The 24,234-nt window shown below is 33.3% G+C and overlaps 1 protein-coding gene and 1 long non-coding RNA gene across 2 annotated transcripts; one reads left to right on the top strand and one right to left on the bottom strand.

Moving 5' to 3' along the window:
* On the top strand, positions 1–7,205 carry LOC136275060 (GTPase IMAP family member 7-like). Its single transcript, XM_066083342.1, has 2 exons — positions 1–61; positions 6,337–7,205. Exons 1-2 carry the CDS (start codon positions 1–3, stop codon positions 7,203–7,205), a joined length of 930 nt encoding a protein of 309 aa, XP_065939414.1.
* A 14,240-nt stretch (positions 7,206–21,445) lies between these two features.
* LOC117682943 (uncharacterized) lies at positions 21,446–23,024 on the bottom strand. Its single transcript, XR_004597156.2, has 3 exons — positions 22,893–23,024; positions 22,024–22,112; positions 21,446–21,883 (listed from the first exon to the last, which is right to left on the bottom strand). It is a non-coding gene; the product is annotated as an uncharacterized lncRNA (long non-coding RNA).
* Positions 23,025–24,234: the final 1,210 nt, after the last annotated feature.

The following is a 24,234-nucleotide window of genomic DNA, read 5'->3' as shown; positions in this document are numbered from 1 at the left end:
ATGTGCGTGCAGATTGCTGGAGCACAGGCAGGTTTCCAAGAACGCAGCAAAATAGAGATAGGTCAGCTGATTGTCAAGAACGGTCACGTGATTTAAAAGGCCAAATTGATAGGAGATCACCCAAAATCTGGTCCCGTCGCGCCATTTTTGATAAACAAAATCAGGAAAACTAGGATGTTCTTCATTCGTTGAAGCCCGAAGGAATAACTTTTAAAAGAGATCTACATTTGAAATTAATTTTACAAACAACCCCAGTAGATGTTTATTAAAAATTGGTATAAATAAATTTAGAGCGTTGGTAGATACTGGCGTGGCCGTATCATTGATTAGTAGAAAAAAAAACGTATGATAATTTGTTTCCCCGTCCCAAATTGTGTAAAAATAATTTTCCTTGTCTTCAAACAGCAAATGGTAATTCTTTAATCGCGTTAGAGTATGTAAATATGTCATTTAAGATTGCAGGGTTAACTTTAGACCATAAACTTTTTGTGACAAAGGGACTCAAACGAAGCCTTATTCTCGGTCGTGATTGGCTAAAGAATAACAATGTTCGTCTATACTTTGATATTGGACTCATGCGCATTGATGACGGGGCTTATGCTGAATTAAAGGAGGATCTACACATTTCAACGATTGTAAGAACACCCGAGAAATTTATGGTGAAACCAAATACTATGACTGTATTTTCTGGAAAAGTGAACAATAATTTTCCACTTGAAGAAAAAGACTTAGTTGAATTGAACAGTATAGACAATAATTGTATTATTGAAGACCAATGACAATATTTAAAAGACTCAGTTTGTTTAGCGTTTCGGGCAAAGCGGGCAGCGTTTCGGGCAAAGCGTGTAAATAGTTTTGGGCAAAGCGTGCATGAACCGTGTGAAACGTTCATCAGATTTCATTCAGAACTCTCTGACAATTTAATTGTTTCAAAATAGCGCTCGTGTTAAACATTACTCTAAACTGTTTGTGATTGGCAAAACTCCTTTGTAGATATTATCGTGAAAAAAATCTATAAGAAATGGTATACTTATCTTTTTTACAAAATTGAATTAAACTTTAACAAACAAAAGAAAAGTACGCGTATTGAAAGAATAGTTACTGAGACTATTCGGCTGTGTATAACCAGCACACATAACCTCGGACATCGGGTAAGTCCTGCACCTGGCTGAACCTGTCAATCAAACTCTGTGTATTCGTTTTCCTCGGATGGTCACGCTTCTCTTTTTTTGTCAATATCCAATAGAAATTTAATGACTTCAAGGTAGTCGGAATATTTGATGATGCACATAATTTAAATGATAGGTTATTTAACATTAATTTGAACAAAATTAAATGTAAACATAGAAAGAAAATATACTGTTCATTTCTATAAAATGTGGGAAGTAATTTCTTCTGAATCCCGATTAAAAATATTTCTACAAGCTATTATTTTAATTATTTAAACACTGATAACGGAAAACAACAAGTAATTAACACACAGAAATTTTCCTAAATTGTACGTACACATGCAATTAATTATTATGGGAATCTATATGCATGGTACTTAATTCAAATAGATTATGATAGATATATTGTACGCCGTTATGCCGCTTCTGTATATTGAGACAAATATTTTTTATTTTTTTTGATTTTTTGTTCTTTCCGAAATCCGATATAATAATGACAACTTTCTTTATTGTTTAATCGATTAATTTTTTTCTGTGATTTTATGTACGGAACATTTATTTACGCGAATGATACGACATTAAAAAAATCGGTTGTTTTATAACATTTTTCTAACTTATGTGACTAATTTTATTTCAAATAACTTTCAAAATTATCAATGTAAATAATTACCGGTTTATTTACTTTTTACATCGTATTTTCTGAAACCAATAAAAAAACTAATGTGAGAAGAAAAAACAAATCCCGCCGAATACTGAAAAACCGATTTCAGTTTGTAATCATACGGATTTTATTTTTGGTATTGAATATTGTGTTATGGTAACTTTTTTCTCTGGAATTTTTATTATTTACAGCACTAATGAGAATCATGGATATTTCTTTTGAGCAATAAATATATTTATAGAAGTAGTATTTTTGGCTAATTCTGCGAATAGATGATATTTTGCTTTAAATATAAGGACCAAATTAATCTAATTAATCAATTCAATACTTATATACATATATGTTTCTAATATCAGTATTTTATTTCGTGTTTTCTTAAAATTAATACTTACTTACAGAATCAGGATAAAAATCCGAGAGGACCCGAATCGATCAGGATAAAAGCGTGTTCAAAGCGTGTGAAAAGCGAGCAAATCGTTTCATGCGAGAATCGTTTCGTGTGAACCGTTCAGCGAGCGTGTGGTGTAGTAGTACATGTACGTTTCAGGGTCTGTATGTACCCATACAATATAATGAGTTTCTCATATGTTACGTAATTAGGGATTTTTAGGGGTCAGAAGTTCAAAACTTTGATCATCTATATCTGATTAAGGAAAACTATTATGATAAGCAGTATAGAAGAAAAGATGTTTAGAATGACGTACTCAACAATATTTAACTCTCAAAATTTCGTTAAACGGTCCGAAAAAGAGATAATGGGTCGGCCCCTAAAACTTTCTTTCTCAGATATCCCATGAACAATAACGAATTTGTAAACACTCGTACAACAAAATGTGTGTAGCTTAAGTGACCTTTCATTTAATACCACGGAAAAGAGGCTGGCCTATAAAATTAGGGACCAATAGGTGTATAAAGTCTTTTATTTGTACATGTAGCTCTTTACTGAGAGGTATCTTGTAATACGTTATAGAAGCAAAAATGTTTATCTAACTGCTATGTACCCATACAATATAATAAATTTCTTATATGTTACGTGATTAGGGATTTTCAGGGGAGACAGGCCTTAGTCATAAAATAGCTTTGTGAATTGCTTCTAAATAACTTGTTTCATTTTGTAAATCATAATAAATAGAATGACCGTGTTTTTGAGAAAAACACTCAATTTTCCCATTCAAAAATGCCATTTTTTGTGCAGACAGAGAGAACCAAACCGAAACAAAGGGCAAATATGGAGGTCCTCAAAGTGTCGTTGCCAAAATAGGTATGTGATATTCGTTATCCTTTACTAATTAAAGATATCATAAACAGCTTCATTGTAGATTAAATAAATTAAGGTATAACTGACTTGTTGCATCCTCTTTTCCGTTACTCTCTACAGCATACTCCTTTGTATTCTCTAGAAATGATTTTAAATGATATTAAGACTAACAAAATTTACAAGTCCGTTTATTAAGTAAACATAACTCAACTAAGAATGGGGCTACTTAATCGCGTAAATTTTTATTTAATTACATGATCTAACTTACTTAGAACATAATCTACCCTTTCAATGGCTGATCTAAAGTTCTGTGTCAATCAAAAATCATCTCTCCTTTGTTTATGGCTCTCTTAGCAGTCAATCGAAATATGACGTCCCTCTGAACTTAGAGAATTATTAACGATTAACAACATAACTTAATAGAATATGTAGCGACTGCTGATTGGATGAAAAAGTGAGTTATGTTCTAAGAAATGATTAAAGTTTTAAACTGGAACCCAAGTGGATAAAACATATTGCTTAACTCTTACCTTAAATAATTAATTGTCTTGAGTTTGGAGTCGTCAGCCTTATACAGTCTGTAAATCATTTAAAATACACTGAATTGATCATAATGTGATGCCTTTCAATTTTCATTCATTTTGATGACCACCTCATCCACACAGTTACATACATGACAAGTATGTTTTTTAAAAATTTTCCTATTTTGAAAATGAAATTGAAACATCTGCTATAGTAAGAAACCCTCAAAAAGAAGTTGTATTGCAGTAGTTACATAGTCATTTTTGGATTTAGGGCAAAGTACAAAATTCCTTAACGTACCTTTATACCTTTGATTAAAACAAAATTACTTTATTTACTCGTGAATTGGCACAAAATATATTTACATGGCCGATGACTCCATTTGGTTTCATCGGCTAGAAAAGACTTTGCTCTTTCCTTTTATTATCTGACATCATAAACATTTTATGATCATTGATAATCTAAGAGTTTGTTCAACCGATTGATGCATATAGGTACGTGTAATGTATCCTCGTTTTTGAAAATGTGTGGGAATCTTCATCCAAAATAAGTTAAAGGTGAAAGTCTCAAAATCAAAGAAATCTTTGGGAGTGGTATAGTACGTATCTTTTTTTGTAACTTTAATTTCACTGTGAATTTCCTTATTGTCGCTTTAGTTTAGGGGGCAACTCCATGAACATTCAATTTCTAATATGTGTATGAATTTAAGAAAATTGTCGACTGTGAAAAAAAAGACGAAGGAAGGGGGGTACCCTACCCACACGATGCTAACATTATATATATTGCAATTTTGCGCTACATATCACCCTTTGCTGACAAACACTGGATCACTTGATGAATTGTTTTAATTTTTAAGTATTAATTCGTGTAGTTAAAAAAAACCCACATCAAATCTTTTAATTAATTTGTAACCGCATGTCTTGTTAAATTTTGCCATACAGATACAAAAGACCATAAAGAAACAAAAGAATCTTTTCAACGTCATTTATCTGACATTGTTAGTAAAGGTAAGCAATACGCAATATTTAGCTTTACTACATGTATTTCCATAAGGGAAGATTAAATGTATTTCATTCCTTTGTTTTCTGGATGATGTATATTACCTCTCGGTTATAGGTGCGCGATATATCTGCGCAAAGCGAATTAGGTCCGTCATCCTTAAGCTTTATTGAACGTTTCTCGTTTTTCCTTTTTATTTCTCTCTCTCTCTCTCTCTCTCTCTCTCTCTCTCGTCCTCTCAGTATATACATTATAAGTGTTGTTGAATTTATTCAATGTGTGAATGATATAGATATACTGTATATAAAGCACAGAGAAATACACTTTTGTTGGAGCTCCACCTCCGCCCCGACCGAGGCTTGAACTCATGACCCCTGGAACCCATTCTCCTAGCAGTTAGGTGGAGCTCCAACAAAAGTGTATTTCTCTGTGCTTTATATATATATATATATCTATATCATTCACTATGGGCAGGTATATGTCAATTTGAGAGTTATTGTTATTGTAATGATTGTGCTTATTATATATATATATATATATATATATATATATATATATATATATATATATATATATATATATATATATATATATAAAGCATAGAGAAATTCACTTTTGTTGGAGCTCCACCTTCCGTTTCACTGCTAGGAGAATGGGTTCCAGAGGTCGTGAGTTCAAGCCTCGGTCGGGGCGGAAGGTGGAGCTCCAACAAAAGTGAATGTCTATGTGCTTTATATATATATTTATCATTCACTATGGGCAGGTACCTGTCAATTTGAGAGTTATTGCAATTTTTGTGCTTGTTAAATATGTTTGTATCTATGCAATGTGTATCATTTCGATCCTTTCAAATTGTCGTTTAACTGTATTCCACCTGTATCTCAAGCGACTGTGTAGTGCGCAGCCAGCGCGCTAGGTTCAGTTCGTTATCGAAAGCAAGATTTTTGTCTTGCCTAGATAGCCGAGTGGGGAGCGCGGTGGCCGCTCACTGCTAGGAGAATGGGTTCCAGAGGTCGTGAGTTCAAGCCTCGGTCGGGGCGGAAGGTGAAGCTCTATATATATATATATATATATATGTGTGTGTGTGTGTGTGTTTTAGAGTGTGTGTGTGTTTATTGCCCTTAAACTCGATTACAAACCTATATTTCCAATGTTTGAATTGAAGGCTATTTAGATTTAAAGATATTAAATGGAAACCAGATAAGTTTCAAAAGTGCTTTAATCAAGAAACACGACTATTTCTATGTATGTCGTATCAAATTATCAGATGAACAAATTAAAAACATTATCACCAAGAAACTGATCTTGTAGAAACTGATAAAAATTCAATTTAATTATCGGTAGTTAACAAATAAAATTGAAAAACAATGAAATCACGTACCTCTCTTTGGCTTTTTCCGAAGACAAAACGTGTGGGCCTTACGTACAACACATGACGTCATAATGTAGACTAAGCACGCGACATTTAGTTTAACGGTGGCTAATTATTTAAGTAGGCAACCAGGTGGTTCCTACTGTGTGCGTTTCAATTAAATTTTGTTCTACAAAAACATATGCACAGTGTTAAATCTGCGCTCGGTCTAACGGCAGTCTGACTAAAGCCAGCTCCTACCTATTCACCTAAAAGTGAATTAGTAGGGGTGGACTTTAGTCAGACTGGGTCCAACAGTAACAGTGTTTACATATCATATTACTTATATGTTACTTTTTTAAAATTCATTTTTCAGATTGTAGCGTTGCTTGCAATTTGGATGAAATAAGAATTGTGCTAATTGGAAAATCGGGAGCTGGAAAAAGTGCCACTGGAAACACAATCCTACAAACTAACTCATTTGAATCATTTCTCTCTTCAATGTCCGTGACAAAATCCTGTGCTCAGAATTTCGTAGTTCGATTTGGTAAAAAAATTGTTTGTGTTGATACCCCTGGACTTTTTGATACGGAGGTGTCAAACGAGAAAACCCAAAAGGAAATTATGAAATGCATAGGAATTACTTCACCAGGACCGCATGCATTTATCATCGTGCTGTCTCTACTAGGGAGATTTACAAAAGAAGAACAGGACACTGTAGATCATTTTGTCAAGCATTTTGGGGAGAGCGTGTATCAATACCTAATTGTTCTTTTCACGAGAAAGGACGACCTCGACGATCACAATAGATCCTTTAAAGATCACTTGACTAATGTTGCCAAACCACTTAGACTGTTTATTGAAAAATGCGGCGGAAGAGCCATTGCATTCAATAATAAACTCAAGGGAAGTCAAAGTGAGCCACAAGTTAAAGAGCTTTTTGAATTGATAGAGCAGAATGTGAGCAGGAATGGTGGCAAATTTTATACAAATGAAATGTATCTTAAAGCAGAAATTGAAATACAAAAAATGGAAACAGAGTTGCTTAAAAATTTGCAGGAAGAAACAGCGATGAAATATAAAGCTTTGCAAGAATCAGGAGAAAAATCAGTTGAAAAATTGAATGCTATTTTTGCAGAGTTAAAGGAAAAGGAGAACAGAGTCCGTGATGATGTAAGAAATGATATCGCAGAAAACGGTTTTGTTCGGGCTTGGAAATATGTTAAGTCCTTCTGGCCGTTCTGAAATGTATAATCTCATCTTTTGTTGAGTTTAAAAATTAGAATTTTTGTTCATAAAATATAATAAACCAAAGTTTGATAGGTTCCGTTTTGTTAAATTACCTGTCACAATACAGTGTATATTAGTACATAAACAGTATAACTTTCTACATTTTGTATATTGAAATATCTGAAAGTGGCTGGTGTTATTGATGAAATAAATTTTATTAGAAAACAATTTTGATTGATGTTCAGTTTTCCACGGAGTGATTTTTTTATTGTTTTTTTTTTTAATTTGAAAATTGTGTTTTTTTCGTTCTATGGTCGATTACAATCACCTTGTCAGCAATTACAATCATCTACTATGTCGAATGCTGACTGACATTTTCCAAACTTATTGTTAATGTACATGTAGGCCATTATTAAGCACCGACTTGTCCATTTTTCCGATTACGACAAAAAGCACACGGCGGGTGTAACCGGTCAGCAGAGGATTTTCCATCCTCCATGTCACCTGATCCTACCTCTAATTGTTGTAGAGGTCCGTGTTTGCTCTGCTCCTGTATATATTTTTCTTTGAACTTTTGCTTTTGAAAACTGTTCGTTATCATCACATTTCATTTGTACTATTTTGGATGCATGTTTAAGCTATTTAGTAATGTTTTGTATTCTCTGAACCATGACGACTTACATTTATTGATAATCTATCAAAAAAAATGAGAAAAGGCAGTCGTGCATATCACGTGACGTTCGTTGTTTAAACGATTCTCAACCATGCAAATAAACAATATCCGGTGATTATAGGAAAGCCGATGAATTTGCTTATCTCTGGAAAAATACTTTTAAGCACAGAGTGCTACATTTTTTCCCTAAAACATGTAACATGAAGACGGGTTTTGAAAATAAGGAAGCAACAAATTAAATTAACCGATCGAGCAAAAGTATGACATAAAGATTTACCTCATTCCATCTTTTCTCATTTCCTAATTTTTCTTTGAGCAGACAATGTTAGTTTACATTTTATAGCGGCGTAGTTTTAATATGCTGCCTCATACCAAACAAACTGATCGGTGATAAAGCGAGGAATTCTCATTAAATGCTATATCTCCCACAATGAGTTAGAACAATTTTTTAACAAATTGAAAGAGAATATTGTCATATCGAGTTTAAAAGAAGATTTTGAGTTCCGTTATAATTTAGGCCTCCAGTGAATTGAGATATGCGTCAAAACAAATAGATTTCACCATGTTCCATTTTCTTAACGGCATAAATAAGGCAATGTTTGTGCTCTTCATATGTTTATGTATTAATATGCAATATGTATTACAAGGCGCGGTCCTCTTTGATCGTCATTTTTTTAACTGCATTCCCTCTCTATTTAAAAACCCCCATAGTATTACACTGTAAGTGGCGCTAGGTTACGTTCGTCATCGAAACTGCGAATTCAAAGCAAGAAATTTTCTTATCTACATTGCCATTGTGTTAACGCACTAGCCGCTCACTACTAGAATAGTAGGTCCCGCAGGTATTGTGTATATAACCCCAGCCGGGGTGGAAGTGAAGTTTTATAAAGTGAATTTATACAGGTATATATAATTCCATTTTGATAGTGAAAATGTTCATAATCTCAATTTTTATAGTACATATACTTATGTGTAACATTACTTTGTTTAATATTCTCCAATATTTACATTTTTTAGTGTTTTTGTCTGTGATAACACTACAAATCGGTTTTGTACTTCACAGTCCAATACAAATTGTTGGGTCGCCAGCGGGGTTTTCATACGCATTATTTTAATGTTTAAGCGTACAATTGCTAAAAAATATACAAATATAAGTCATAAGGAATATATTATAAAGCCCCTAGGGATTATTTTGGATTTGATCATGCCCCGACAGAAATTATCACCTCATAATACCCAAGGAATGAGTTCTTATTTCGTAAACATCAACTTGGTTCCGATTATTAAGTGAGTTACTAGACCGAATCAATCGTAGAGTCATAACTTAACTGTGACATACCACACTGCCAGGAGAGAAATCACGTTCAAAGACTGAAACTAACTGTGGCAGTTGTTTTTGAAGTTTTCATATAGATTCAATCATAACGCTATAACGTATATCCGGTAATTTTTGCGATAATTTTTGCGATGATCTCATTTTCGCTTTTATCGCAATGTCTTTTCAATTGCAAACTTCGAATACGCAGAAATTTTATTCTCTAATTTTTTCTATAAGAAACTTTTTTAAATCGCAACAAATGAATGGTGCGAATTAAAAATGCTACACATAATTCCCATTTCTGCAATTTTTGGGACACGCGAAAAAAAACCCCGGATATACGGTATTTCCTTGTCTATTTTTATTTGATTTTTACTACAGTTTTCTTTTGGTGGTGGTGAAGGAATTTTTTATCATGCATAGTCGGCAAATGTATGAGTTGTATCGCTATAGTGTTTTACAAAATTGATACATTTTATAGACTTGACAAGCAAATGATAAGAAATAACTTTGTGCCATGTAATTTTCCAATATATACCAGATAATAAAATATTTTTTCATTTCATGTCAGAGTTGGTGGGGTTTTTTTCTCAATATTTTATTATTGTTTAAAGTAAAACTCGGTTATAGCGAATTCCTAGGAACCAATGGATTTACAGACGCGTGCCAAAACTGAAGATAATTCCAAAATGGCGGCTGTGCCGAGACGTGAAGCGAATTGGACTTTCTATCCCACGTCAAACTGTAAATAAAAGTTAAATGACTTACCTTATACTTTGTAATGTTTCCTTTTGCCTGAATTACGGTTGGATGCGCATTGGGATTGAATTGTAAAGATTTGTAATGAAATTCACGTCGATCTCCATCCAGATGTTCCGAATTGCCTCCTCTAGCAACACTTGTGATACTATGAGCTTTTTTTTTTTTGCAGTTCAATTTTAGTTCAATTTTTAGTTTTCGCCACACGTTTTTATTTTGTTAAGATCTGGACTTTGGGCTGGTCATTCCATACAAATAATTTGGCTTAGATCAATATATTCTTTAACAAATCGGTCTCGATGGACAGATGCGTTGTCATCTTGGTACAGTATATGTAGTTATTATTTGGGAAATGGCGAGCAATAACTGGCCAGACGTTGTTTTCAATTATATCTATATAATTTGCAGCATTGATGTTACCATTCACAATTGTTATGGTTCCCATACCTTCGTAGGTAATACACCCCCATATCATTAAACTGATGCGTGCTCCGTGACCGGGATTCAAACAAGGGGGTGCTCATTGTTCTCCTGGTCGTCTCCAAACTAAAACACGTTTGTTCACACCCACTTACACCTTACACTCGTCACTTAATATAACTCTACTCCAGTGCTCATTTACAGTTCCCTATCTGTTCAATTTACACCATGCAAGTCGCTTTTTCACGTTCTTCGCACGAATTTGGATACTTTTTTGTACAACACACTTGTCGAACTTTTCCTCGTATATTTTTCTCTAAATTGTTCGTTTTGACACAATTTGAGGTCTTAACTCATTAAATATTGCACACATATTTTATTGGGGGTGCCTTCCGTTTGCTTTTACGACAGATCCAAGTTTCCCTCTCTGACAACAAAGATGGCTTCCCACTTCGACATTGGTTTTCTTCACTTCGTCGGTCTTTCAAACGTCTCAAAACTCCATACACAGTTGGTAGTGGATGCCCTGTTTGCTAAGCAATCTGTGTCCCCTTGATACCCGGTCTATGTAACTCAACAATCGCATTTCTTTCTAGCAATGACAACTCTCGTCTTTTTATTGCCATTGTTGAGCTTACAGGCCTTATATAGACTAGCAGACGATGTCACACTTCCGGTTACCCCCAAAATGAAAATACATTACTTTGATACTTTTACTTTTCGGATTGTGAATTGAAAATATTATATGAAAATTGATTCAAAATATTACGTTAAATGGTAGTGATGTATAAAGTGTTAACATTTCTTATTATTCACCTCTAAAAGACTTAAATCAGTTCGCTATATCCGTAAATTTGTCACATCCGAATTCGTTTAAACCATAAAATTTTGCAAAGATTTGTCAAGAATTTTACCGGGATTTAAATTCACTTCGCTTTATCACAGAATTCGCTATATCCGCGTTCATACTAAACGAGTTTTACTGTATTTACCTACCAATTCAAGAATTGTGATATTAACATTTAGAAATAATTATTGCAAGTCTAGAGCGTTGAGGCAAGGAGTTTGGGTGAATTGCGGAAGAGTTCGTACTGGAGATGCTCTATCCAATGAACATGGTCCAATCATCATCCATGGGACAACTATCATAACGTCCATTTCTATATCATAATTCCTCCAGTCTATTTTATAAAAGTCGACTTGGGGTTATATGGACTGTTATGATAATTAATTTATTTAGATCCTCGAGATCTTTGTTCCAACATCCCCACACTTGGCGGGTGCCCTAGCCAAGGTGTTTCCGGAATGTCTCCTCCTCTACATGGGGAGTAGCCCGTGTCCCAGTCTGTATAAAAGAGGAGGCAGAAAGACAGCTTCCAGATGACTACTCTTTTATTAATTTAATATGACATTTTAACAATAAATATCAATATTAATTACAATGAAATTTATCAACATTAATATTTATTACAAAAATCTCTGAAAATAAAATATTAGTTGAACCCTCTGAATCTATTAACTTTACTTTTGAGAATGCGCGCAAGCGTTATAATTTATCTTACCTGTATAAAAGAGGAGGCAGAAAGACAGCTTCCAGATGACTACTGGAGAGCCGTGTTTCCCGCACCCCAATTTTATACGCACGGACACTGCGCTACAACATTCTCCTCCTAATAAGTAAATGCGATCAAGTGCATACTAATGATCTGACGCACCGTGGTCAGAAGTAGAGTTTTATTTAGATTTCTGACCCGGCGTCGACAGGCTCATCACTGGACTTAATAACACATTTCTCCATGAACATAAATAAACATACGCTATCTATCTAACGCATGTACTTTAACCAATTTCTTAAGAATTTCCGTTATGATACAACCCACCTAGCTCGCCTTCTTGTTCAACAATGTCATGAAACTATTAAACACCAGAGGAGACATTTGACGGACTTGTTCGTTCATCTGAATATTTGGTAATTGGAGGGAAAAGATTAATCTCATCAATCATACAATCGTGTGTAATCTGAAGAAAACTTAGACGTGAATTAGAACATCAGAAGATGGGATATCTTCCAGAATGTCGTACAAAACCACCCCCTCCATTTACCTATGTAGGCGTTGATGCCTTTGGACCATGGCAGATCACTACACGTAAGACAAGGGGCGGATCAGTGAACAGTAACCGTTGGGGAATTTTATTCACATGCCTAACATGTCGTGCCGTGCATATTGAACTAGTAGAAGATATGTCATCCCCAATTTTAATAATGCTTTGAGAAGATATGTAGCCCTCCAGGGAAGAGTAGCAGAATTCCGTTCTGATAGAGGGACACATTTGGTTTGTAGCACAGATGCTCTAGGGATTGCTGCAGTCAATGTAGAAAGTTTATAGATGAAAAATGTTCTTACCAACAATGGATGTACTTGGATCGTCAACCTTCCCTATTCTTCCCATATGGGAGGAGTGTGACGTATTGAACATCCTTATGGCGGAAGTTGCAGCAATCATAAACTGCCGACCTATAGTACCTGTATCAACAGACTCATCTCTACCTTGGTGTTATCTCCATACACTTTATTAACACAGAGGACGAATTGGACGTTGGAACTTTTAAACATTTCGATATTAAGGACATGAATAAATCTCATTGGAAATATGTCCAGATCTTGGCTAACCAATTCTGGAAAAACTGGCATTACCAATATCGACAGTTGTTGCAGTCTAGACGGAAATGGATAGACCCTCGAAACAACCTTGCCGAAGGCGACGTCATACTATTGGAAGACCAAGACTCTCCCAGAAATGAATGGCCGATGGGTAACGTACAGCGTGTCTTCCCGAGTAAAGACGGACGAGTGCGTAAAATCGAATTACGTGTCGTCAAAGTGGCCGTGTCGTTACATATGTGAGACGAGTCACAGAGACTGTTCTGTTGTTTGTACCGTAAGAATGATTTTTGCAATGTTGGACCACAGGCGGGGAGTGTGCCGTTACCTGGCTTATTTTGTGTGTTTATCCGTTTTTGTCCGTGTTGTGAAATTTGTGTATGTTCCGTTTGTATCCGTGTGTTGAGATTTGTGGAACTCAGTGTGTCTACATCTATTTGCATGCCTATGATCATTACAAGCTTATCTTTTAAAAAGATTGGTGAGCTAGCGCTGTAGCCGTCATAAAACACAGAAGCAGATTTCTAAAACATTGGTTTAAATTTATGAATCGATTAATTAACAATAGGGATTGCAGATGGGTGTACGGTGTTGACTTGTGCCTTAATTATTATGTTTCCACTGTAATTTCAATTTCGAGGTGAAAATTTTCAAGAACCATTGGTACTGTTTTGTAGCAATCGTATCTTCTCGGGCCTATCCGGCAAGCTCGGAAAACATATCCGAGGTTGTTTTCCGAGCTTGAAGGTAGTTAAGATAAAGCTAGCTATTTATCTTAATATTTAAAATAACTTTGCATTATAAGACCTAAGCTACTGTTACTTTTTGACATTTACAATAAAACGTTAAACTTCATGTGAAGATGATAAAACGAAATTCACGTGGTACAGTTTATCTACAGTAGTACAGTATTCCCAGAATCCCCTGCTATGGAGTAGAGCATGCGTATTCCAGTGAAAAAGACTAACGTAGTTGCTAGCGCTCGAGAGCGCTAGCAATAACAATTATATGGTCAATAAAATTGATAAAATTTAGCAAAAATGAAATAAAAATAGGTAAAATTGGACTAAAACATTTGAAGTAGAAAATAAAAATAAGTTTTAAAATCAAATTATAATTTTCATTTATTTTGAAGAACCAAAAGTATTGTATTTAATAAAAAGTGAAAAATAAAAAAAAATATTCGGGCATAGATCGTTGCCACGGTTACTCTGAAAATATTTATTATCATTTTCAGAAATTTGAAGATGTACCTTTTCAGATATATATATATATATATATATATATATATATATATATATATATATATATATATATATATATATATATATAAAGCAACACTAACTGCAAAACAAAAGCGCTTTCATTGTTAAAATTCTGCAGTTAGTGTTGCTTTTTTTCTTTTATAATATTTTTACACTTTTGTGTGTGTATATATATATATATATATATATATATATATATATATATATATATATATATATATATATATATCCACAAAAATTGCTGATAGAAAATGACATAAAAATAACTGATGTGAAAAGTTTCAGAAATGCTTAAAATGCTTTGTCATCAAGGGGTTAACACGTTGGACATGTTGGACAACATTTCCCATTCATGATCCTTAAGAAGCAGGGTTAAATCGTTCTTTTTTGTACATTTTTGGTTAAGGAGCATATCCATGATAAGTCTGCGCTTGTTCTATTAGGTGTTCCATCATTTGTTGAGAGGAATCTCAGTGGGTCGATAAATCTTGTATAAGATCATGGTTTGGAACATCGAACATATTTTGGCGTTTGTGTAGCTCTGCAGTTGCAGTTGTGGAATGTTTAAAATGACCGACTAATTTTCTGAATTGTGCATGTAACCTGGAAAGTGTTTGAGTGTCTAGTGCTGGTTTCAAACAATTTTGCAATGTGTGACCAAAACAGCCAAGATCACTCCATTCCGGACAAAGGGAACCTGTGCATTCCATATCACGTGCATTGTCATGAATTTAACACATACTTTGACTTTGCCGATCAGATGAAATTCGTTCAAAACAGCTTTGAGATTTTATGCCAAATTTACAACCGTGTAACTTTCGGGCATTGCTCGCGTACATAACTTTCCATATTCCATTCATAAGTTAGTTGGTGTTTCATTGTTGTGATGTAATTCTCTGTTGTTCTGGAAGTCCATGTGTCGGTTGCAAGTACACATAATCTAGTTTGTTTACTGAAATATGTAGCCTAGTCCTTTTTTATCATAGAGTTGTATGATTCGCGATCTTGCTGTGTTTCAAGAGGGAATTTTCAAAAATAATCCTTTAGGCCTTCTTCATTTACAGCATTTAAAGGGAGACAGTCTCTGAATATCATGTGTGTTATAGCAACTGTTATTTTTCAGGCTCTGTGCTACGTAGTTTTGTTGGGGAACTTGTATGTACAAGAAAAGTTTTACAAGAAGTTTTCAGTGAATTCGACTGGATTAACGGACGACGGCAGTTTGTCGTTCCGCTACAGAATGGGAGTTCAGAATCACATAACTTACATTTGACAGTTTTTTTCATCATGAGTCCTTTTTAAAGTAATTCCAAACTTCAGATTTCGGAGGCATGTTTACTGGTTGATATTGGACACGAGAATTATTTCTCTTTAAATCATATACTTAAACCGGTTTAGAGTTGACGCTGTAAATGCTTTTACGTACGAAAACAATGAGGCGTTCAGGATTGAAAAAGGTGGATCCGATTATAGTTTACAATATCGGCATTTTGAATTACAAATATAAAGCAATTGGTCAAAATCTTTAAAAAATAATAATAATAACGATTAATCTACTAAGAAATTTGTAGTCGATGATTGGTAGTACCGAGCGATAGTTGAGTACTAATTGGCATCCCTATTGGAAAATGTGTTGGTATTTATGTCACACACTGGTTTTCATCGTCGTGATGTTTGTTTGGGGAAATTAGCTCAAGGATTAACCTGTGTCTAATTGCAATAAACTTGCTTCCACAGCACCTGATTGAATCAAAATAAAATCCGTAAATTAAAATAAAAACTGTCTTTATTTGATTACCGCAAGTTGGAAAGTGATTTCGTAAAAATCACTTACCAACGCGGTCACTCTACGAACTTGAAATTGACCAATCAGGTAACTCATTTTAAAAACGTTAACGCCCAATTTCGGCAAAATTTCTTTGATGCTTGACACTGTTAGCTAAGCCAAAAAGGTGTTACAACAATTACTCGCATTTCCGCAAAGAAGACCTGTAACAAAGACAGGATTAACTTGAAGCCGAAACAAAATAAATAAGTTTATCTACGTGGAATTTCGAAGTGTCAAGCTAATGCGCCGAAGAATTTATTTCCAAAGAAACCGAAAAACGAAATGTTTACATTACTACCTAACAGCCTGTCAAAAATTCTTTGATGTAAAATGGCATTCTACATGTATAAGTTACATAAGATGTGCGAGTAAACCTTGGGAGTGAAAATTAGTCTAAATGTAAGAATACCATTTTAAGTTAAAAGAATGTATGAGATATTTCATCGCACTAAACGAAATAAATTAATTAAAACTAATTTCAATTATTAAATTTTGATACGTAATTAAAGGTCATAAACGCACAAATTTCTATTTCAAATAACAACATTTGTCAATTAATCGAACAGTGAAATATCATGAATTGCTGATTCAATTTTTCAATTAATCGAACGGTGAAATATCATGAATTGCTGATTCATGTTACTGTTACATTAAAAGTTTAAAATTTATCAATTTAAACTTAACTATAACAGTTTACCCCCCTTTGTTATAGTTAAGTTTAAATTGATAAATTTTAAACTTTTAATGTAACATTTATACTTAGGTTTTCTTTTTAAAAGCCATGTGACCAGAACAGCTAGATCTTGGATGAAAGCACCCTAAGGTAGTTTAGATTAAAGTTTGTTCAAGTCAATCATGATACCAGGGTATCAGGCTTGGGGCGAATTACATTGTAAAGTAATGCATTACATTACCATTACTTCATGAATTTGGGCATTAAATTACCATTACCATTACTTGATTTTATTGAAGTAATGCATTACATTACCATTACTTGAGTAAAGTAATGCATTACCATTACCATTACTTTGTTTTAAAAAAGTTAAGCTAAATAAAAGTTGTTGCAAATGTTTCATATAATAAAACACTCTTTAACATATCTACAGGTTCATGTTCAGTATCAGGTTCAAATTCAATGACTATACAAGATTCTTTCTTCATTTGCTCAATATATAATCATCTTGTGGCATTATGAACAACATCTTACAAAAGTAAATAGATATTTATAGACATTTGACATGGTATAATGTCAGATATAAAAAGAGACACAGAAGAACATGCATAACAAAAAACAAATTATGGAATAATGTTGCGGTTATTTAAAGCTAAACAGATATTTCCCCAGATTACACAAATAATTATAATTTTGGACCCTTAATTGTATTAATTTATAAACAGAGGGTTTTCCCAGTAATATTTCTTAATATTTTTTAATCAGATTTCTTTATACTGAGGACACTTTAAGGCAAAAGATTGCTGTTGCACTTTATGATCATCAAAGTTTCAAAGGGTTCATCTTTTAACTGCATCCTGTTAGGTTTGAAAATCTTCCCAGCTATACTAAATAAACGTTCTACAGGAGCAGTGAAAGCTGGGACTGAAAGATTTTTTGGGGCAATCTTTATCTTAGGATATATATAAAGTGCAATAATAGAAAATTACATGAATCTTGTATTTTCTATCGGTGCAAACTAATGTTCTTTATATACAACAGAGAGAGAGAGAGAGAGAGAGAGAGAGAGAGAGAGAGAGAGAGAGAGAGAAATTATTTTCAAATGGGTTATAATAATAATTTATATATTATACTTTTGGAAGTGATTTTGATTTTCAACATGGATGGACAGTGCATTCATTTTGTTTTTAAATTAAAGGTGCGTGTCTGTCCTCTATTTTATTGGGACATAGCCAAGGGAAGGGGATTGGGGTGTAGCGCTTCTTATAACAATAGATTGTTTTGATACTTAGAGTATCCTGGGGGCATAGTGTGTGTTGTTGACACATTCTTTAATGAAGTGAAAACTAATTAGAGTAAATTAAATGATTTTAAACTCTTAATAACAACACTATTAAAAATGTTATGGAATTGTGTTGTTATATATCTAGTAATATTAAAAATTTAAAAATGAACTTTATTTAAAAAACATTTTTATAATACAACTAAAGCATTTTTATCTCAAGAATTATTTTTTTCTTCTTTTAAATAATTTTAATCAAACACAATTTCAGCTAATCATTTATTTATCACATATTTTAAAGTGAACATGCATAAATAAGCATAGTAATGCAAAGTAATGCCGTGTAATGCCAGCATTACACTAGATTTTGGAAAGTAATGAATTACATTACCATTACTAGTAATGCTAATTTTGTGGCATTACACATTACTAGCATTACTTTGAAAACATGTAATGCATTGAAATGCATTACCATTACATTTAGCATTACCCCAAGCCTGCAGGGTATACATGTAGGATGTTGACACAATGAGCGGTCAAATGTTCACATAGTAATGAATAAATATTCTTTTAAAAACTTCTTCTAAAAAACTATTACGCCAGAACGGCCGAATCTTGTTTGGTAGCATTTTCAGATAGGATTATTACGCAGCACAGTTAAGGCTGTCAATAAACTCCGTTCAGACAAAACGTACGGGAAATGTGCATTATGACATCACAGTATATTACAAACCTCGAAAGTAATTATTAATCTATTTATTAGTAAAATTAACTTATACTAATCTTTTAATTAAAAACAACAAATGCTATTACTTACAATTTTGATGTCCGTTATATCGTACACACTGAAAAATAAACGAGATGTCGTTCTCGCTGTACTACAAAACATGACGTCATATGCTTCAAAATGACGCATTAAGTTAAATCATTGAAGGCTATCGTGCAGTTTTATAGCGAAGAAAAATAAATGTCATACATTAACGGAAAAGTATAAATGAATATTTTGTTTAAAATTATTAGTAGTAGAATGCTACCTATATAGTCTTATTAGTCCCCTACCGGTTTCACCGGAGGGGACTATAGCTTTCCTCTGCGTCCGTCAGTCCGTCTGTCCGTCCGTCCGTCAGTCCGTCTGTCTGTCCCACTTCAGTTTTCCACACTTTTTTTGTTTATGCATTTGAGGAATAATATGAAACTTGCTGAACAGCTTCAAAATGTCAAACTACAGATCAAGTTTACACTTGTAGCGTCTGATTGACATATTTTCGAGAAAATTAATTTTTTATATTCCAATTTTTTAATGTTCGGGTTCGTTATCGGGTTCGGTGTGTAACTGAATAAACGATGTCAGTATGTAGTCAGTATACTGTGCGTTACTTGTACCATTCCTTTTCCTGTACCATTCCTTTTATCATTTCTAACAAACGAATAAATTCTATAAAATAGTGTCAAGCATTGTGTTGTAAATTTAATCGGCATGGTTTTTTTTGTATTATTATTACAATTGGGTTCGTTGTCGGGTTGGGCTGTTTAACTGTTTGGTTTGATTCGGGGTACAGAAGACGGTAAGAAATGATATTGTGCATAACAGTGCATTGTTTTCACAAATTTTTACCAGCGAATACAGAATAGACTTGGCGAAATTACAGGAGATGAAATAAAGAGTATTATTTTACCTATTTCCTAATTAATTTCTATATCAACTATATAGTTTTAATTTCCTCTGTTCTTTTATCTTTGATTAAAGCATGACATCTCGTTTACAATAGCTCTGAAATAGTTGTGTGCTTGGAAGCTTTCATAGAATAATACAAACCGGTAGGGGACGTGTATTGCTTATGCAATACTTTCAGAATGCTTGTTTAAATTAGTTTAAATCATGATCCCGGGGGTAAAGAAGGGCCACAATGGAGGTGGTAAAATGTTCGCATACGAATATATAATGAAAAATCTTAAAGCCTTCTTCTCGAAAACCATGAGCCAAGACTGGTGAAAACATATGTGGAAGCATTCTTAGGTAGTGTTAATTGATGTTTGTTCAAATCATGATCCCCATGGGTTGGGTGGGCGACAATGGGGTGGGGGGTTGCGAATGTTTAAAATAATCTTTAAAGTGATTCCTTTTAGATGTTTGTTTTAAAAAACAATACTCTTTTTGTAAGCATCCTCCCATAGTGAAAAATCACTTTTGTCATAATTATGATATTCAGTGGTAGAGTGTGACCACCTCCGGGGTCCATTTTGCATAAGATATTTTTATTTTCATTTCTCGAAACTTAAAATGTTAAAATAAGATATATTAACATATATGCAAGCATCTTAACATGTTGTTGATTCTCAGTTGTTTGAACCGGCAATTCTCAATATTTGATTTGAATATGACAACATCATATTACAAGATGAGTTTTATGTTTTTGTTACATAAGAACGTCTGGAGAAAAATTAAAATCTTTTTATTCAGGGTATAAACTTCTACACTGTTCAGCTATTTTGTTTATGATTCCTCCATTAGGATGATATTATTATCGCTATTGTCGCTCTAATAAGCGATGGGGCCCATGCGACTTTGCCTTTTTTATTTTTATTTTTTTTTTTGGTTGTTTTTTTTGTGTGTCTTATTCCGTAAATCTGCTTCAGTCAAAGTTATATAGCTCTACTTTGCAATATTGCCGTTAGATTTTGTTAAAAATTGTTCGTTAGAATTAATCAACTTTATGTAAACAATTAATATATGAAATATCTAAGTTGAAATAAAAAAAAAAAATTCTTCCTTGAACCAATGAGGAATAACCGTATTTTTCGCATAGGTACATGTATACATAACCAGATAATTTTAACAAGGAAAATAAATGGGAATTGTACAACCTCTTTTATAATCACCCTTCCCTCAAACATCATTAAGATGGAGATTGTTATTCATAAAGTTCATACCAAACATTTTGTTCTTTAACTCTGCTTATACTACTGTCCTTTACAAAATTTAGATTATTGAGAATAAAAATGTTGTGATGTACAAATATTTATTCTCAATAATCTAAATGTTGTAATGGTCACAACATAGGGCTGAATGGTTATTGTCGTATTAGACAGTATTGATATATTTGAGATAAATTGAGCTTCTTATAAAGGTATGGAAAAAAATTATTCAAATTGAGAATACCAATAACTGGTAATGTCATTTAGAAACCTAGCGTCGCATAAACCATTGCTGGCGTTCAAATGCAGTCGCCAAAATTTCTTATCCTTACAAAATAAATTTTGAAGCAAGAGTTCTTGAGCGGTCTGATACGAGACTGGCCAGTCCTATTTTAATTATTGTTTAGATTCTAGGGTGAAAAAATAAAACACTCAAAAACGAGCAACATTGTGTGTTCTGTTTATTAGACGAAAACACAGACCGAGACATTGAAGTATTCATATTTCCGCAGAAATAAGGTATCCAGAAAAGTAGTTGTAATGTTTTTCTATATGTCTTCCATGACCGAGGCGTTTAACCCATACATTATCTCCTTTCTTCAAAATCAATGTCACCGATCCTGAGCCAGTTTCTGGTGAATAAACAGATGAAGCGATCCTCAGAACCGGACGGCCATTGTGTACAATTACAACAGTTATCCCGACTTTGCTGTTGGCTCTTACTGAGCAGGTAAAGACATATAGCCCTTTTCTTGGAGCAGCAAAGTGCCCTGACCATCTATTATAGCCGTTTCTAACATTTGTAACGACATTGTCATATACTATTGCATGGTCGTTTTCCAGATAAGTATTCTGGGATAAAATCGCGCTGAAACCTATAGCAGGATTGGATATTCCTAAAATGATAATATTATTTTGCAAATGTTTATGCCGTAAAAGTAAAAAAAAATAAATAAAAAAAAAAACACTATCCACAAAGAAACAAGTTAAAGAAAGACAATGACAGGAGAAACAAGAGATAAAAATTTTACAACACCTTGATTGACAACGGTTGAAAGTAAAATGAACGTCGCAGTGAAGATAAACGTGTTCATTTTTTCAAACGTTTGCCCCTTTCAGTTCGATCTAAAATAAAGAAAAAAAATACATTAATCAAATTGGATAACTACATAAAGCAACAAGCTTTACAAAAATTAAAATCAGCTGTGAATATTTCACATAAAGTTAAAATTAAACACTTCAAACCGCATTAAATTCAAGTAATGTTCTCTCTCTCTCTCTCTCTCTCTCTCTCTCTCTCTCTCTCTCTCTGAATTTTCAATTACTCTTTCATTAGGATCAAAAAGGTAAATCATTAATATTTCATAATCAGTTCGCAGCAGCTGAAAAAAGAATTAAAGAAACTAGGTTCCATTTCACTTTCTTTTAAGTCATGTCCTAGTCAATTAGTTAATTCAAACCAATAGGTATGAAACAAAATCTGCTCTGATTTAAAAATCCAGTTAATAAATTTTTCAGTCAAAAGTCAGTTCTCATGAATAAATGGTATCAAAGCACTAAAATGAAATGCATTTAATTTAATAAATGTGATTAGTCAGAAATATTATTTTTGAATATATTTGTGAAATTTCCACCAAAAATATCAATAATTATTTTCAAAAGGTATTTTGTGACATTTCAATAATAAGGTTTTGCTTTAGACTATATTTACAATAAATAATTAAGAAAACGCTTCAGAATAAGAAAAAAAGTTATCAAGAATCATGCCCGATATCAGAGAGAGAGAGAGAGAGAGAGAGAGAGAGAGAGAGAGAGAGAGAGAGAGAGAGAGAGAGATTAATTACGAAAAGCATGGCCTAAAAAGTTAAAACACAAAAAATATCAAAAAAATAGTTCAATACATACAAATCTGGCTTAAGCGTGTCTGTCCTATTTTACAAAGCTTCAATTAATTTAATGTCGGTCGTTATATTCGTTGTACTTTTATGTCACAGCTGGTCATCATATACTTATATAAGGATAATGCGATATTTAGCTGTACTGTGCGGGAAGCAAAATGCTGACCGAATCATAAATGTTACTTTAAAATAGCACATCTAGTGTTACATATAAAAAAAAAATTAGGACGATTCAAACGGTTATTAACAAAGCATTTCTTAAACTTAATCCGACAAAATATGCGCAGTTTCGTACATGAAAATAACCTTGTTTTATACTTTTCGTATATTAACTACAATGTACATGTCTGTACAATAGCCAGGGTCAAAAGAAGTAAAAAAAAAGATAAAGTAAATTATCTTTATGTTTCAATGCCTATAGTCTGATCTCACTTGCATTGCACTTCTATTATTGAATATAATGTCAATCAATTTTTCTTTTGCAAATAGATTGAACGTCTATTACGTATTTAGTATTCTCGTCGAAGTAAATGTTGTTATTGGTTTTGGTTTTTTTTTCTGTTTTTTTTTTGTATTGTTTTGTATTGTTTTGTTTGTTTTTTAATTAAAACTGCACACTGCACATTAGCAAACAATCAGCTGAAATAAAAACAGAAGATTTGCCAAACAAGTACGCAATGAAAAAAAAAAAATTGATAAAAGAAATCGACGCAACGTCAAATTACAAAAATACCCAAACATTTTTTTTTAAAGTGCACTGTTTGGTTTTCTGATCACCTAAGCCACTTGCGTGACCTATTGCCATTGTTCTTCGTCAACCATTATGCGTCGTTTATCATCCGTTAACAATTTGTAGCTTCCGAAAAACTTCACAGCCACTTTTTTTTTGCTATTTTTTGGTGTGAAGATTCTAATATTGGATTACTATAAATTGTGAAATTTATTAACTTACTTTCCCTAGAGCCTTATTAATAAGTGAGGCCTTTACTGCAAATATATGCCAAATTAAAAATTATATCTTCTTTTTCTACTCCCGGCATGAGAAAAACTAAATGCATGTGTATATTAATGTCCATGAAACCCTCAATCAAAACCGTGAAAATGGACCCTTGGTCAGGGTTCTGACCTTAGGGCGGAGCAAATATGGCCGTATAGTGAAAAGGTAAATAATCGTAGAGAAACTATCCTATATAAGTTTGAAAATAACTAATTGCATGGTTGTGTTTATTGAACCATCTACCTAAATTGTGAAATCCGTGGCCGCTGGGTCAGGGTTAAATGCCATACGTCGTGGCCAATATGCCGATAAAGTGAAAATGTTTTAAATCTTAGAAAATATTCTTATCTAC

This window comes from Magallana gigas, chromosome 4, assembly GCF_963853765.1.
Source record: "Magallana gigas chromosome 4, xbMagGiga1.1, whole genome shotgun sequence".
Taxonomy (NCBI): Eukaryota; Metazoa; Mollusca; class Bivalvia; order Ostreida; family Ostreidae; genus Magallana; species Magallana gigas.
This window is presented reverse-complemented; position numbering and strand designations above follow the sequence as displayed.